Source organism: Anolis carolinensis, chromosome 4 (genome assembly GCF_035594765.1).
Source record: "Anolis carolinensis isolate JA03-04 chromosome 4, rAnoCar3.1.pri, whole genome shotgun sequence".
Taxonomy (NCBI): Eukaryota; Metazoa; Chordata; class Lepidosauria; order Squamata; family Dactyloidae; genus Anolis; species Anolis carolinensis.
In genome coordinates, this window is record NC_085844.1 from 126,341,153 (window position 1) to 126,356,378 (window position 15,226).

The 15,226-nt window shown below is 40.3% G+C and overlaps 1 protein-coding gene across 2 annotated transcripts in view; it reads left to right on the forward strand.

The window, feature by feature from the left end:
* The first annotated feature begins 1,676 nt into the window (after nucleotides 1-1,676).
* The window catches only part of rabgap1l (RAB GTPase activating protein 1 like), a 186,531-nt gene continuing 172,981 nt past the window's right edge, over nucleotides 1,677-15,226 (forward strand). Inside the window, exons 1-4 of one of the 2 annotated variants that reach the window (XM_062979417.1) lie at nucleotides 1,677-1,797; nucleotides 9,513-9,696; nucleotides 11,067-11,235; nucleotides 13,085-13,259. In XM_062979417.1, the coding sequence (XP_062835487.1) occupies nucleotides 9,513-9,696; nucleotides 11,067-11,235; nucleotides 13,085-13,259 (528 nt within the window). In that variant the 5' untranslated portion in view covers nucleotides 1,677-1,797. Of the gene's footprint in view, nucleotides 1,798-3,779; nucleotides 4,072-9,512; nucleotides 9,697-11,066; nucleotides 11,236-13,084; nucleotides 13,260-15,226 lie in introns of those variants that run through there. The other variant, XM_008108932.3, reaches the window with a different exon arrangement.

A 15,226-nucleotide genomic window follows, 5' to 3' on the forward strand; every position in this document is an offset into this window, starting at 1 on the left:
TGTATTTACAGTGTTTCCTCACTACTTTGCGGTTCACTTTTTATGGATTTGCTGTTACGCGGCTTTTCAATAAACTCTAAAAGACTATTATAAATAATAAAAAAATTACAATTTACAGCCTAAGAAAGGGAGGAAAGAGAAGCCAAAGGGAGAAGCAAGCAATTTATCAACACACAATTGGTTGATAAAGACTTAAAATAATGTATAACTACTAAAATAATGTATAAATATTAAAATAAATATAGTGTCCCTACTTCACGGATTTTCACTTATTGCGGGTGGTCCTGGAACCTAACCCGCACGATAAGTGAGGGAACACTGTATTCACTATTTATTCTGTAGAACCTTCTGTCTTTCATTAAACTCTCCCCTTCCATTTTTGTATAGTATCAGAAGTGAATTCAGAACATACTGCAAGTTGCTTCTGGTGCGAGAGAATTGGCCGTGTACAGAGACTTTGCCCAGGGGATGCTCAGATGTGTTCCATCCTGTTGGGAGGCTTCTTTCATGTTCCTCCCTTTCCATTGATAAAATAGTAATATGGTATGTTACATACAGTAGATATCAATCCCTTCCTCTGGCTTGTATCCTATACAATCTGTGTAAACTATTAAGGGTTTTAAAACATTACACACTAGCACAGTGGTTCTCAACCTGTGGGTCTTCAGATGTTTTGGTCTTCAACTCCCAGAAATCCTAACAGCTGGTAAACTGGCTGGGATTTCTGGGAGTTGTAGGCCAAAATACCTGGGGACCTACAGGTTGAGAACCACTGCACTAGCAGTTAAATGTGAGCACAGAAATCAGTAGGTTTCTTATACAATTGTTATGGGATGTGTCCCAATTTCACACACTTATTTAAGTTCTGGTACGAGTATTTTGTATCTGTATGGCAGAGCTTTCTGAACCATGTGTTGCAACACATTAATGTGTCAGCTACAGTGTGTAGGTGCATCATGTGAATATGGAATTTTAAACATTCTTGCACATATTTGCATATTGTTACTCATAAATAACAACAATCTTGGAAATGTTGTCTTTTGTATGTTATTATCTTATTACTCATGTTTTCAAAAATAGAAATGAAAGGTTATTACCATTTATGCCTGGGTCTGTATATCTTATAAGGGGTTGGTTTATCCCTGTCTCTTGGGGCCCTTCCACACAGCCCTATATCCCAGAATATCAAGGCAGAAAATCCCACATTTTCTGAGTGTGCACTCAGATAACCCAGTTCAAAGCAGACATTGTGAGGTTTTCTGCCTTGATATTCTGGGATATAGGGCTGTGTGGAAGGACCGGGCTGTGGCGCAGGGTGGAAAGCAAGCCAGCTGCAACAAATCAACAAATCACTCTGACCAAGAGGTCATGAGTTTGAGGCCAGCCTGGTGCCTGTGTCTTGTCTCTGTCTCTGTTCTATGTCATGGCATTGAATGTTTGCCTTTATGTGTGCAATGTGATCCGCCCTGAGTCCCCTTCGAGGTGAGAAGGGCGGAATATAAATGCTGTAAATAAATAAATAAATAAATAAGGGTCCCAAATTCTAAAACTGTCCTATGATACTGAATTATAAGTGATCCACAGGAAAAAAAAACTTCTGCATGTCAACTATTTCCACATTGTGTATCATTTTATGTACCTCTAATATGTCTCACTCTTATTTGCTTTTTGTCTAGCTGAAAAACAACAGTGATTACTGTGATTGATCCTCTGTTTATGCCTTCTTTAATAAAATCAGAAGTAAATGATGATCCCAACAAGTCAGAACCAAGCCAGCAAAGTTGAAGTAATACTACCGTAAGTGCTATGTGCTAAGTGCTAAGTCTCTTCGGCTAGCTGCAATATTTTAATTTCATTTCAAATTGTGTAATGGAAAGCTATTTCTGACTGCAATGCTGAGTAACCGTCAGGATGACAGCTTTTAGAAGCAGAGAATGTAACTCCCAGAAATATGAGTTTGGCCGAATGAGTGGAAACTTTAAGGAAGGGTTTGTACTTGGTGGCTGAGTTCCGAAGGAATGGGCAAGATGGTGAGGAACTCTAGTCACCGCAGCTAAGGAGTAGACTTTTTTCAGCTTTAATATGGTAGTGATATTTTCAGTTGAGTATTTAGGAAAGAGCAAAGGAGTAAACAAAGTTTTTGCAGTTCAATAAACTTTCCCCACGTTTTTATGATAGAACCAATGAGGAAATGACATTTATAACCTAGGAACAAACATAGAGTTACATAGGGCCCTTCCACACAGCTGAATAAAATCCTACATTATCTGCTTTGAACTGGGATATATGGCACTGTGGACTCAGATAACCCAGTTCAAAGCAGATATTGTGGGTTATTCTGCCTTGATATTCTGGGTTATATGGTTGTGTGGAAAGGCCTTCAGATAATCGAGTTCAAAGCAGATAATATAGATTATCTGCCTCAATATTCTGGGTTATATGGCATTATGGAAGAGCCCCTCCCACACAGCTGAATAAAATCCTACATTATCTGTTTTGAACTGGGTTATAGGGCAGTGTGGACTCAAATAATCTAGTTCAAAGCAGATATTGTGGATCATCTGCCTTGATATTCTGGTTTATATTGCTGTGTGGCAGGGCCCTTCCTGACAAGCCCTATATCCCAGGATCTGATTCCATGTTTTCTCTTTAAATCTGGATTATGAGTCCGCACTCAGAATGACAAGGCTGGAAATCCCACAGTATCTGCTTTGAACTGCTTTGAACTGGAATATATGATGGTGTGGACTTAGATAACCCAGTTCAAAGCAGATATTGTGGAATTTCCTGCCTTGATATTCTGGGCTATATTGTAAGACAATTACCTTCAATGGGTCCTGGCTCAGGAGAGAAATCAGGCAGCGAAACTCAGTCTCATGAGAGATTAAAAAAGCAAAGTTTATTTTCAAATAGCTATGAGAAGGCGAACAGCCATACATCCCCCAGAGGGCTGTATCATGAAAATGGCCGTCGCAACATGTGCATAGCAAACAAAGGATTTTATATCTTGGCTTATCTAAATTGACCAATGGCTGAGGGTCTTCCACACCTTCCACACCTACTTGGCATAAGTGATACCAATGACCTAACTTGTTTGCCCTGAGCTTTCTTCTCTCCTTAGAACTTTCTGGAGAAAGTATGATAGTCGGGGAGATGGGGCGGGGTATAAAAATAAAGTTATTGTTATTATTATTATTATCAGCTCACAGGAAGAGAGGGGCATAAAAGGTAAAGGTTTCCCCTGACGTTAAGTCCAGTCATGTCTGACTCTGGGGATTGGTGCTCATTTCCATTTCTAAGCCGAAGAGCCGGCGGTGTCCGTAGACACCTCCAAGGTCATGTGGCTGGCATGACTGCATGGAGCATATGCAGAAGCAAAACTACATAGGCAATAGTTTACTACTTTCTGGTCCATGGTCCCTTCAATATGACTATGTGAAAGGGCCTTGGGTTATAGGGCTGTCTGGAACTGCCCTTATTAAATCCAGTTCAAAACAGATAACCTGGGGTCAGATCCTGGGCTATAGGAACACTGTAGAAGAGGCCCCAGTAGTCCTGGCAATGTTGGCAGATGACCTTTGCTCTGTGGATGGGGAGCGGAAACGTGGGCGGGGGCGCGAAGGGAGGAAAAGCCGGGCTGTTCTCGCAGCCGCGCTCCCTCCCACCGCCCCCCTCTGGGATGCCGGGCGCGCCCTTGCTGTCTGAGTCCCCTTCCGTGCGCATGCGCGGGTGTCGTGGCGGGGGCGCTGCCTCCTTCCCTGAAAAGGCGTCACTGCCGTCATCCCCCTTCGGCAGAGCGGGGCGGGGCGCTGGCGTCACCGGCGCTCCCGCCACAAACCCGAAGGAGTTGGCGAAGTTGAGGGGAAGAAGTGCGGAGGGAAGGGTCTCTCTGCTCACTTCCTCAGCCCCGGCCGCCTCGGTCTTTTGGCAGGGTTGGGCCCTTGCTCCGGGGGAGGTGTTGTGGCCAAGACTCAGGCTCCTCCAAGGACGCTCCATGCCTTGATTTCTCAGGACCCTCTGAAGGGAAAAGCCCAGCCTGTCAAGTGGCTTGTGCTGTGGGCGGCCTTAAAGGTAAACACAACAAAACTTTTTCCTCCAGACCGCTGCTGGACCCAAATGGGGTCTTCTTCACTCTTCGTTGTGCCCACGGAATAGGATATTTCTTTGTAGCACAGATGGCTTTTAGGGTTCTGTAGTCTGGCCCCTTCTACACAGCTGTATAAAATCCACATTTAACTGAATTATATGTCAGAGCGCTTCCACACAGCCCTATATCCCAGAACATCAAGGCAGAAAATCCCACAATATCTGCTTTGAACTGGGTCAACTGAGTCCACACTCTGATGATGTGGGATTTTCTGCCTTGATATTCTGGGATATAGGGCTGTGTAGAAGGGCCCTCAGTGAGGACTCAGATAACCAATTTCAAGGCAGCTATTGTGGATTGTCTGCCTTGATATTTTGCTCTATATGGCTGTGTGGAAGGACCCTCTGTCTCTATTCTGAAAGTTCAGTGCTTCTAGAAATGGGAACTGCCCTAGGTGAGGTGGCTGGCCATAGGGAACTCTTGGAAATTTGTTGTTGAGGAAAATCTCTTAATGCAGCCATGTTTTGAGAGGTCACAGAGTATATTTTGAATGTTGGAATAAAGCTTCAGCTCAGTTACACATTCTGTTGAATGATGGGTGTTGATTTACCGCACTCCTTTTTTGGCAAAATTCTCCCTCAGGTCAATACAGTATTACAGTATTATTATTGGGTTGGTGTGAGTTTTCCAGGCTGTCTGGTCATGTTCCAGAAACATTATCTCCTGATGTTTCGCCCACATCTGTAGCAGGCATCCTCAGAGGTTGTGAGTTCTGTTGGAAACAAGGCAAGTGAGGTTTATATATCTGTGGCAAGTCCAGGGTGGGAGAAAGCACTCTTGTCTGTTTGAGGCAAGTGTGAATGGTGCAATTGGCCACCTAGATTGGATGTAATGGCCTTGCAGCTTCAAAGTCTGGCTGCTTCCTGCCTGGGGGAAAGGCACTGCAGACTAATTCAACCAGAGAAGTCAGCCATAGCAGAGCACCGGATGGACCTACCTGGACCACTCTAACATGAACACAGGAATGCTGGACCACTCTAACAACCACCATGTCAGGCTGCACAGAGACTTCACTGAAACCCACAAGCATGTGGACAATTTCAACAGAAAGGAGGAAACCTTGAAAATAAACAAAATCCAGCTACCAGTATTAAAAATTCTACAATCAGGACAGTAAATAAAGAACATTGGCATTGAATGTTTGCCATGTATGTGTACATTGTAATGCTCCCTGAGTCCCCTTTGGGGTGAGAAGGGCGGAATATAAATGCTGTAAATAAATAATAAAATAAACAACACTCAGAAGACAGGGGAATTCCAGACAGGAAACTATCAGGGCCAGCTAGCACCTCCCAACAAGGATTCCCCCAGGCAGGAAGCTGCAAGGCCATTTAATGCTAATCAAGGTGGTCAGTTGCAACATTCACACTTGCCTCCAACAGACAAGAGTTCTTTCTCCCACCCTGGACATTCCACAGATATATAAATCGCACTTGCCTAGTTTCCAAGAGACCTCACAACCTTGAGGATACCTGCCATAGATGTGTGTGAAACTTTAGGAGAGAATGCTTCTGGAACATGGCCATACAGCCCGGAAAACTCACAGCAACCCAGTAATTCCGACCATGAAAGCCTTCGGCAACACATTATTATTATAATATTTATTTATACCTGTGTTATCTCCCCCGGACTCAAAGTTTAACATCAAAATTTACTAATATGAAAACAGAATTAAATGTAAACAGTATCAAGAGATTCACAGTTAAAACCATTCAAACATATTTGATGCATATTCAAAGCTAAAACCACAGCACTCCCTGAATTGATCTTTAAAACCTTCATCTATAAAAGCCTGCCTGAATAGAAAGGTTTTAGCCTGCTGCAGGAAGGACAGCAGGGAGGACCCTATTGTGATAGAACTCTGGCCTCTTCCACACAACTGCATAAAATCCACATTGAACTGGATTATATGGCAGTGTTGACTCAGATAACCCAGTTCAAAGCAGATATTGTGGATTATCTGCCTTGATATTTTGGATTATATGGCTGTGTGGAAGAGTCTCTAGTTTTGATAGGACAGTCTAGATTTCTTAATATTTCACAAGGCCCATTCCATGAAATTTTGAATGAATAAGGATGGTTTCTCTCCTTATCAGCTTGGCAAATAGCTGTTTCTGTGTGATACTTACTAAGCCCCCTTCTACACTGCCATATAATCCAGAAAATCCACATCATTTGCTTTGAACTGGATTATACGATTCTACACTGCGATATAATTCAGTTCAAAGCAGATAATCTGGGTTATATATGTAAAAGGCCCCTTCCACACAGCTGTATAAAATTCACATTGAGCTGGATTATATGGCAGTGTGGACTCAGATAACCCAGTTCAAAGCAGATATTGTGGATTATCTGCCTTGATATTCTGGGTTATATGGCTGTGTGGAAGAGCCTAAAGTGGCCTTAGTTAACCGAGGTCTTCCTTCTCATTTCCCCCGTCCCATTTAGAATAATAGTTCAGTCCAGTATTAAAGAAATCCCTCAGTATCGGGAGTCACAAAACATTGGCAACAATAAAAAGTTTTTTGATGCCTCCCATTTACATACATCTGGCTGGATCTGCACTGCCCGATATCCCAGGATCTGATCCCAGAATATCTATTTTGAACTGAATTATATGAATCTACAAAGTCAGATAATCAGGGGTAAGAAATATGAAATATTATATTATTATAAGCAGAAAATCTGGGATCAGAGCCAGGGATATAAGACAGTGTAGATCCAGCCGCTGTTAGGAGCAATGTGCAGTGTTTACAGTGGGATCTGCAGAAATAAATGCCTTCAGCAATACTTCATCAAAAGTAAATCAACCTGCCAGGGCTTTTTGAAACCTTGCCCACTCCGGACCGCTTCCTGCTCTTGATTTTTTTTTCATGACCCCGGTATATCTATCTATCTAAATAACACTATGTAACACGATTTTTGTTCTTGGGTTATAAATGTCATTTCCTAATTGGTTCTATCATTAAAAAAATTAGAAAAAAATTATTAGACTGCAAAACTTTGTTTTTGCGGGACATCCTGCAGCAGATTTTGCTATAGTTTTTCAGTGCATATCTCATGGAGTCTCAACCAATTCAACATAGTTTAAGCTTCTGGAGTATAATAACTACTTACAAAGTAAAGAATGTGCAATTAAACAGGAAATAACACTTTCAAACCAGGAACAAAATTTTAAAAACGTTTTGTTACATAGTGCAGTAAAAGTTAAAATATATTTGGATGTGTATATCTATGTTTATATGTATTTTTAAAGATGGCTACCACTTCCAGAGAGCCCTGTGACCCCCACTGATTATACATCTGCACTGATGGGTTTGTGTGACACTGATGTCACTCAAACCCATCAGTGTCAACTGTAAATACCAGTGAGGTTGGGGGAGAGGGGCAAGGACAGAAGATGATGAGAATTGCAGTCTACCTACATCCAGAGAGCCCTGTGATCACCTCTGAGGATGGATCTGGACCAGATTTGGCACACATACTCCCCATGACCAGCTTTAAGTAGTAGGAGGGGTTGGGGGTGGGGGGCAATGACAGAGGACAGTGGGAGTTATTTTCCACCCATATGTGAAGAGCATTTTGAAGTCCACTGAGGATGGATCTGGACAAAACTTGGCACACGAACCTGTCATGGTCAACTTTAACTACTAATGTAGTTTGGGGACAGCGATAGACAATGAGTTGTAGTTTATCCATACCCTTATGCCTTTTCTAATGGGTCCATTCATAAATCTGGAAACCAAAAAAACTATTTTTAATGTTTATCCTTACAAAATCCCTAACCTGAGAATCACTGGGTATTTAAACTTGTAAGTACAGTAGAGTCTCACTTATCCAACGTAAACGGGCCGACAGAATGTTGGATAAGCGAATATGTTGGATAATAAGGAGAGATTAAGGAAAAGCCTATTAAACATCAAAATAGGTTATGATTTTACAAATTAAGCACCAGAACATCATGCTATACAACAAATTTTACAGAAAAAGTAGTTCAATACACAGTAATGCTATGTAGTAATTACTGTATTTACGAATTTAGCACCAAAATATCATGATACAGTAGAGTCTCACTTATCCAAGCTAAACGGGCTGGCAGAATGTTGGATAAGTGAATATGTTGGATAATAAGGAGGCATTAAGGAAAAGCCTATTAAACATCAAATTAGGTTATGATTTTACAAATTCAGCACCAAAACATGTTACACACCAAATTTGACAGAAAAAGCAGTTCAGTACGCAGTAATGTTATGTAGTAATTACTGTATTTACGAATTTAGCACCAAAATATCATGATATATTGAAAACATTGACTACAAAAATGCGTTGGATAATCCAGAACGTTGGATAAGCGAGTGTTGGATAAGTGAGACTCTACTGTATATAAAATAGGTAGAAAAATCAAGCGTTTACTGATAAGAAATCAGCATTTGCAAGGCTTGCTAAACAGGGTGATTTTCCTTTTTATGAAGTAGAGCTGATTTATCTTCTGCAGAGTCCACTGTTAACACTGCACGACAGATCCGTGTAAATGTCTAAAACAATGACTAGGTGGCATTCAGAAACCTTTTAATGTTGCTAAATTTTTGGGTCCCCAACATTGAGCTAAGGGGATCCCATTTGGGGTCAGGATCCACAGTTTAAGAAGACTTTAAGAATAATGCTTGCAACTTTAAAAAATAGGCTATTTTTGCAGTATCAACAATATTTTAAAGTTATAATTAAACTGGGTAGTGAGTATTAAATTATTCAGTGTTTTTTCTTTGTTTACTTGTATTTGGAGACAAGATGTACAGAAAATTCTATTAACAGATGAGAGTCTTTCTGCAAGGTGCTAGGACACACTTTTTTAAAAACTGCATTTTTAACCGACTTGACAAGGTTGCTTCCTGTCACAAAACCAACCATGAAAGATATATTTTTGCAATACAATTGAAGTGGTTGTGGCTTTATTTAGCAGAAACAGCATGGTTATGCTTCTACAGTGATCTCTGCAGGATTCTGCAATATTTAAATGTTGCCATTCTAAGCAGACTGACTAAGGAGTAAGCCTATTGGACTCCATGGAGGTAAACACGATTAGGATTATCCTGTAAATCTAACTCAGATGAGTCTGAACGGATTACTAAACTCTTTATCTGCAGCTTTGCATTATTTTGTATTGTCATAACATTATGAATACAGATTAAGCATAATGTTTTGCTAGTGTGTGGTTGAATCAGTTTAGATGAAGCACATTTTGAGATATTAGAAGTTCAAGGGCGCCCTTTCTCTGTAAAGAGACCTGTGATGAATCACAATTAGCTGCATTCAGTAATTGGAGTTATTTTATTGAAAAATGTTGGTGTATTCCTCCTTTTAACAGATGTTTTCAAATGAAGCTGAACAAATGGAGAAAGCCGTGGAAGAGAGTCTAAAGGATTCGGACAAAGACCAGAAATGTAACACTTCTGGCTGTGTGGATGAGAAAGGAGACAGTAGTCAGCCCATTAGAGATGTATCTGCCAACCAGTCTTCTATGAATCTTCAGCTTAATCCTTCCAACACAGGTACTGGTTTAGGTTTTTCAAAAATAACTATGGAGAACTTGTGACTGAAAGGAGGGATGGAAATGTTATTGTGCTCCACATAGAAGAACTAAAAAAAAATTACTTTTTTATCTGTGGGGTTGTTATATTCTGTGGGGGTTTGGAGCATTTTCAGAAAATTTTGGGGAGGAAAGGGAGGAGTTGTTTTTATTTATAGGGGACTGTTTGCTCAAATTGTGCTTTTTGGGTGCAAACTGTGGTATCTTAACTGATGGAAAAACGGTAGTGATAGCTGTGCATGATGAAAAAGCTTGTAGCAGAATGTGAAGGTTGCAAAAAAAAAAGAAGCTGCAAGGTTTTTCAATGCTAATCAAGGTAGCCATTTGCAACATTCACACTTGCCTCCAACAGACAAGAGTTCTTTCTCCTACTCTGGACATTCCACAGATATATAAACCCCACTTGCCTAGTTTCCAACAGACCTCACAACCTCTGAGGATGCCTGCCATAGATGTGGGTGAAACATCAGGAGAGAATGCTTCTGGAACATGGCCGTACAGCCTAGAAAACTCACAGCAACTTCCCCCCCCCCCAAAAAAAAACCTCCCTCTGTCTGCGAATGCTGAAACTCTCATCATGCCTTATTTTATATATTTTAGTGTTATGTTGCTGTTCATATATTCATATATGTATATACTGGTGTAGAATTATATTGTGTATGTAATGGACAATACAAGAAGGCACATAAATATTCATTAAATGTTCCCATTACTATATTTCTTCCATTGTAAGATGCCATCTATTGTAAGACACACCCTAATTTCAGTACAACCACCACCAAGAAAAATACATGAGATACACCTATGATTCTAAGTTGCACCCCATTTTTAGAGATGTTTATATAGGAAAAATGTGTCTTAGAATTGAAGAAATACATGATCTGGACTTTATTACATGAAATAAAAATGGAAGAGAGCCTGTAAAAACTAACAGTATGCTGTTAAAACTGCATTAAATATTTCAAGAACATAATACAGTGCATGAAGATTCACTTCATGGATCTTGACAATTGCAGTGACATATTGGGAATGGGGTAACTGACAGTACTTTAAGCATGCATTTAATTTAAAACTGTTCTGGGTAAAAAAATTACCTTAATTTTCTGCTTATGAAGTTCTGGAAACCAATGGAGACTTTGGCAGTAGCAAGCCATGGTGGTGACTACCTGCAATTATCAGAACAGTAGACTTCAGAGTAACTTAAGTTTGTTAATATTATGTCATTGTGAATGAATGACTGCAAGAAAAAGAATGGTGATTTGATAACACTTGAATGCTATTGATTTCCAGATGTTTTGTCACAAAGATTTTGTTCCCTTGTTATTCTTTCAGAAGAGGATAGTGTGTTGTTCAACAAACTGACCTATCTTGGATGTATGAAAGTTTCTGCTCCTCGCAGTGAATCAGAGGCCTTGTCTGCCATGGCAGCTTTGAAAACCTCGAGTGAATCACCTTTCCCTGTAACTCTGTACGTTCCAAATATTCCAGATGGTTCTGTTAGGTGAGCTTTTAATTTAATTTAATAACATGTATACCTTCATCTATGTCTTTAACTATACATAGTCGCAAAATAGACAGAATATGCACTTCCACCTCAAAGACTGGAACTAAAAGGGGGAAAAGTGTTGGGTTTAGAACAGCACATGTCCTCTGAGTCCAGCTTGCTTTCCTTGAAGAAAGAGGCTGTAGTTATTAAATTTAGGTTTACAGTTGTAATTCCAAGTCATAACATAAAACGTTAAAAAATCCATAGTTAAAACATCAACATCAAGAAACAATTACAGTTTTAAAATACAAAATGGTGATTACTACACATAATTTTAAGAAAACACATTTACTAAGACTGTTTTCAAGCCAGTTGTCACCCATCCTGTAGCTGTGCACAACAGACATTATAACCACACCGGCCTTTTGCCACTCAAGAGTCCCATTTCACTCTTTGAACAAAATTGGAAATGAGTTATCTGTAAAAATGAGCAAACCCTAAGAAACTTTCCAGTTGTTTTGAGGTTTGTAGAGCTTCCCATCAGAGCTTGTACTTTGGCTGGGTCTGTTTCAATACCATCAGTGGTAAATGTGGCATTCCAAGTACTCATCCTTGTGAAACTCACATTTAGACAACTTTGCATAAAGCTGATGGTCTAACATTTTTTTCAGTATACTCCATACTAAGTTAACATGTGACCTACAGTCTTGTGAATAAATCAATACATTGTCCAGTTAAACCAGACCTCACTGTACAGAATTTCCTTTGGTCATCATGGATTACCTGCATAAATACTCCTATCCCAATCCCTTCATAGACACAAAATGCATTACCAAAGATTCAAATGATCCTAGAGGATAATTAAAAACAGTTTTGTACCCATCCCCTTCTCTGATTTTTATACAGAAAGTTAAAGATCTTTTAAAAAAATAATTAGTTTTTATTTAAATACATTAACAACTTACAGTGAAACAAATCACAAAACAATGAGCATTTTACAAACACATAACCCCACCACCAAGGCCTGAACAAGTATCCTTTTCTGAGAAAGGTAAAGATCTTAACAATTTCTGATTATTGATCAATAGAATAGAATATTTATTTGTGGTACAGATAGATTTTAGTCCTCTATAGTCAGTCTCCATTCTGAAAATCCAGTCCTTCTAGAAATCGGAACTTCTAGAAATGGGAACTGTCATAAGGCAAGGCTGGTCATAGGAAACTCCTCGCCAGTTTTTGTTGAGGAATTGTCTTAATGCAGCCATGTTTTTAGAGGTCACGGAGTATATTTTGGATGTTGGTAATAGAGCTTCAACTCAATTCCACAGTCTGTCGGAATGAAGGGATGGGTGGGTGTTGATTTATCAAACTTCTTTTTCCCCAGAAATCCCCCTCAGGTCAGTGTTGGTCTAGTTGTGATAAGACAGTCTAGATTCCTTCATATTTCGCAAGGCTTACTATTTAAGTCCATTCCATGACATTCTGAATGTATAAGGACGGTTTCTCTCCTTATCAGCTTGGTATTGTAGCCCAGCAGTGGTGCAATGGGTTAAACTCTTGTGCTGGCTGAATTGCTGACCTGAAGGTTGGGTTGCTGATCTGAAGGTTGCCCGTTCGAATCTGCAAGATGGGGTGGGCTTTTGTCTGTCAGCTCTAGCTTGCGGGGACATGGGAGAAGCCTCCCAGTAACACATTCAGAAGTCCCCTGGGCAATATCTCTGTAGACGGCTAATTCTCTTGCACCAGAAGTCACTTCTGACACAATGAGAAAGCTTGGTATCACAGAGTGGCAAATAGATGTTTCTGTTTGATACTGACCGAGTTTAACTGAGGCCTTCCTTCTTATTTTCCCCGTCCCATTTAGAATAATAGATCCGTCCAGTAATAAAGAAATTGCTTCCTTTCCAATCTACAATGTGTTGTTCTGTGTTCGTGGGCAAAATGGGACTTTGGAATGTGACTGCTTTGCATTTACTGAGAGCTTCTCTGGCACTGATGTATTCCAGATTCACGTCTTCTGTTGTGAAATAAAAGAGGCAGTAAGTAGAAATCTTTTTACTTTTTCCTATGGCTATATCATAAATGTTTTGAACATTTCTGATCCTTCATATCAATTCAATGTTTCATTCAGTTTTATGCAGAATTTACAGTTCTTAAAATCTTAAGTCATAATTTCATATCATGCAGGGATAGGGAGCACCTTGACTGACAACATTTTAGTCCATCATAAAATCACCATGCCAATTTCTGTAATTTGCAGTTTCTAAAGGAAAAGTCTGTGGGGACCATGGGAGTGGAAGTATTGCTAGAGGTGACAATACAGATGGGGTAAAATATCCGAAAGGCACCAAGTTTTGTCTGATCTTGGAAGTTAATCAGGGTCAACCTTGGTTAAAACTTGAATAAAAACTTTTGAAAACTTTCTTTGCAGCCGTTGGCAACATGGCTACCACGGCTGCTTCTTTGTTGGCCTCTGGTGGTGCTTCTTCTTCTTCTTCTTCTTCTTCTTCTTCTTCTTTCTCCTCCTCCTCTGCCGGCGGCAGCGGCGGTCTGGGAGGCTGGAGCACATCTGGCCTGGAGGAAAGCGGAGGGACTGCCTCTTCAGGCCTCACGACCTCACTGATGAGAACCATGGACAGGAAAAATAAGCCTTACTGGACATGCCTGCCCCGCTGGGCTATGTGCCCAATCTAGGCTGTGGTGCAACGGGTTTTACTACCCATGCAGATATTAGTCCTCCTCTAGATACAAATGACTCTGTGGATGATCGTTATGCTCCACCAGGGAAGAGAACTGTTGAGGATCAGATGAAGAAAAATCAGGGAGAGGATGATGGTGATGATGATGAAGATCGCATCATATCAATTATTGATATCAATTATGATGAGTTTAATCGAAATGCTGGAAGTCTGTTCTTAAGTGGGCCTTATGAAAAAGATGATGATTAGGCTGATGCGATTTATGCTGCTTTGGATAAAAGAATGGATGAAAGGAGAAAATAGAGAGGAGAACAATGTGAAAAGGAGGAGATTGAAAAGTACAGAATGGAGCGACCAAAAATTCAGCAGCAAATCTCAGATCTGAAAAGAAAACTGGCTGAAGTTACTGAGGAGGAGTGGCTGAGTATTCCTGAAGTTGGTGATGATAGGAACAAATGCCAAAGGGATCCACATTATGAGAAACTGACTCCTGTTCCAGACAGCTTCTTTGCAAAACACTTGCAGTCGGGAGAACCACACATCTGTGGATCCTCATCGGGTGCAGTTTGGTGATCAGAGTATGCCCTGTCCTGGGGACTTAACCACTCCTTATCCAGGTGGAATGACACTGGGACTATTGACCCCTGGAACAGGTGAAGTGGACATGAGGAAGATTAGACAAGCCAGGAACACCTTGATGGACATGCAGCTTAGTCAGGTTTTTGACTCTGTGAACGGTCAAACTGGTGAATTCCAAGGACAACTTCACTGACTTGAACTCAATGATTCCCACACACAGCGGGAATCATTGAGTGACATCAAAAAAATATTTATTTTTGAAGTTGGTGCAAGAGACTAATTCTCACCATCCACCAGCCTGGATTACTTCTGCACGCTTGGAAGAAGTGACTGGCAAGGTGCAGGTGGCTCTAAATTGCATCATGAAAAGGACAGAAATGTGTCCCAATTCCAATCCAGAGGGGAGTTAGGCAAGGCTGTCTGCTTGCCCCCCATTATTTATTCTAGCAATAGAAATCTTTGGCTAGTAAAATTAGAGATTCTGAAGAAATTCCAGGCATTTAAAGTAAGACTCTCTGCAGATGTTGTGGTCCTATTGACGGAAAAGCCTCTCGAATCCATACTTGGAATAATAAAAATAGTTAAAGAATCTGGAAGATATGTTGCTTCACCATAAATAAAACAAAACCCAAAATTCCAACTAAAAATATAACCTCAGAAGATCAAATCACAATTAAGGAAATGAAAAATGTAAATTGTGAAAATAAAGTAAAATATTTAGGGATACA